Source organism: Buceros rhinoceros, unplaced genomic scaffold, assembly GCF_000710305.1.
Source record: "Buceros rhinoceros silvestris isolate BGI_N320 unplaced genomic scaffold, ASM71030v1 scaffold18885, whole genome shotgun sequence".
NCBI classification, from domain to species: domain Eukaryota; kingdom Metazoa; phylum Chordata; class Aves; order Bucerotiformes; family Bucerotidae; genus Buceros; species Buceros rhinoceros.
In genome coordinates, this window is record NW_010411553.1 from 4,412 (window position 1) to 6,240 (window position 1,829).

Consider the following 1,829-nt stretch of genomic DNA (forward strand, 5'->3'; position numbering starts at 1 on the left):
CACTGGCGTGAGGTCCTAACAGATGCAGCAGAGGGAGGACACTGGGTGAAGTAGGTGCATTTTTGAGTGATCTTAGTGGCTGCTGACTGCTACCTCTGTGCTTTCCTTGAAGTCCTTGTCACATGTGGGGAGCTAAATGTTTCTGTAGCAGTCTTTCTTGCGGGTGGGTCCAGTGCCAGACTTGGTGCTAACCGATGATCTAGAGGCCGTCAAGACATCCACCCGGATGCTGGCGCCACTGTTGTGTCTTGACTGAGTTTAAAGGAGAACTTAGGTCACGTTCATTAACACTGTGCAAATCTTCCCCCAGGTCATATTCAAAGTGAAATGTGCAGCTGAATTCAACAAGTACAAGTAAGTGAGAGTTTTCTAACGCTACCTTCAAAGCCAGCATAAGGTGAACCACCAGTGTGGGGTGGGACTGGGAGCTTCGGGGCACCAAGGAAGCTAAATCTTGTGCTGCACACATCCATACATGTCACTGGTGTCCCAGTACCAGTGCTGCTAGCAAACCAGATGAGCTCTCGAGGTCATTCTGAGCAGTCCTGCCCCAAAAAGTTCTGCAGTAGGTGAACACCGTGTTTGTGCCACCCAGGTGCTTCCCAGCTTTTTTCCAGGGAAAACCCCCAGTGGGAAATGTGACCTCCAGTGGCTCTCCAGAAAGAAGTTGCGGTGGTTGCGATGACTCAGAGCTTATTGACTGGAGTTAATGCAGAGCTGGAGCAACACTCAGTCTGCAAGATAAGAACCTCACTGTCAGAAGATGAGTCCTGTAACTCATGACTGCTCGTGCATTAGGAGAGCAGCTCAGACAAACCAATCCAACCACTGCAACTTGCTGGCATGTCTGATCTTCCTAGCAAGCAGAGCCCTGGGCAAGCTGGGAGGTTCTCTCTCCTTGTGAGACAGGAGGGTGGTGCAGGATGAGTCCAGAATGGTCTGACTCAAACTCCATTTTTCCGCCCCCCTCAACATCTCTCCAGGGTCCTGTTGTACCTGGGCTCCATATTTACCAGCCTCCTCTTCTTAGTTGTGAACTTAACCTGTGCAATGTTAATCCACGGTGAGGTCCCGGAGAACCAGCTGAGGTGGACACTCCTTGCTCGTGCCCTGGTCAACGACAGCCTCTTCATCCTCTGTGCCATCTCGCTGGCTTGCTGCATGTGCAAACTAGGAAAGATGTCTTCAGCGAACGTCTACCTCGAGTCTAAGGTAGGTAAATGCCTTGTCAGCTCCATTGGAAGGGCACAATCTTCACCTGGATCTGTGTGTGCTTGCTTGGAGCAGTGCTGGGCTGGTGGCACCTGAGCTGCTCCTGCTCAAATACTCCTTCCAGGGTGGAGGTGGCAGGTCCTGGACTCCTCCTGCCGGAAAGCTCGTGCTGCTGCTGTAGCAATGAAGTGTCCTGTGTGTTTTAGGGAAATCACTGCCTGCAACTTTGCTGGCCCAACAGGAGATGTATGAGCTGCTTATGCTTCTCCTAATTCTCATAATTAGGGTTTGACTGGAAGAGAGGGTTCTCTGAGAGCAACAGATTGTCAGTAGGGACAGTAAAATCTGCAGCATGTTGTTACCTCCTGTGGATGCATAACAACTCTCCACAAAGGGGATCCCCTTTGTTCAGCCTGGAGCAGAGGAGGCTGCGGAGAGACCTGAGTGCAGCCTGTCAGTGCTGCAAGGGGTGTCCGAAAGCTGGGCAGGGGCTGTTTTATACGGGCGTGTAGCAACAGGGCAAGGGATAACGGCTTTAGACTGAAGGAGGTTAGATTTAGATGCAGGAGGGTTTTCACCGTGAGGCTGGAGAGGCACTGGCACAGGTTGTCCAGAGG

General features: G+C 51.7%; 1 protein-coding gene across 1 annotated transcript in view; it reads left to right on the forward strand.

Moving 5' to 3' along the window:
• Nucleotides 1-310: 310 nt before the first annotated feature.
• Nucleotides 311-1,829, forward strand: part of GPR137C (G protein-coupled receptor 137C) — a gene marked incomplete at its 5' end in the record, with an annotated part of 5,273 nt that continues 3,754 nt past the window's right edge. Inside the window, 2 exons of the mRNA XM_010136059.1 lie at nt 311-354; nt 984-1,212. Of these exons, the coding sequence (XP_010134361.1) occupies nt 311-354; nt 984-1,212 (273 nt within the window). The remainder of the gene's footprint in view (nt 355-983; nt 1,213-1,829) is intronic.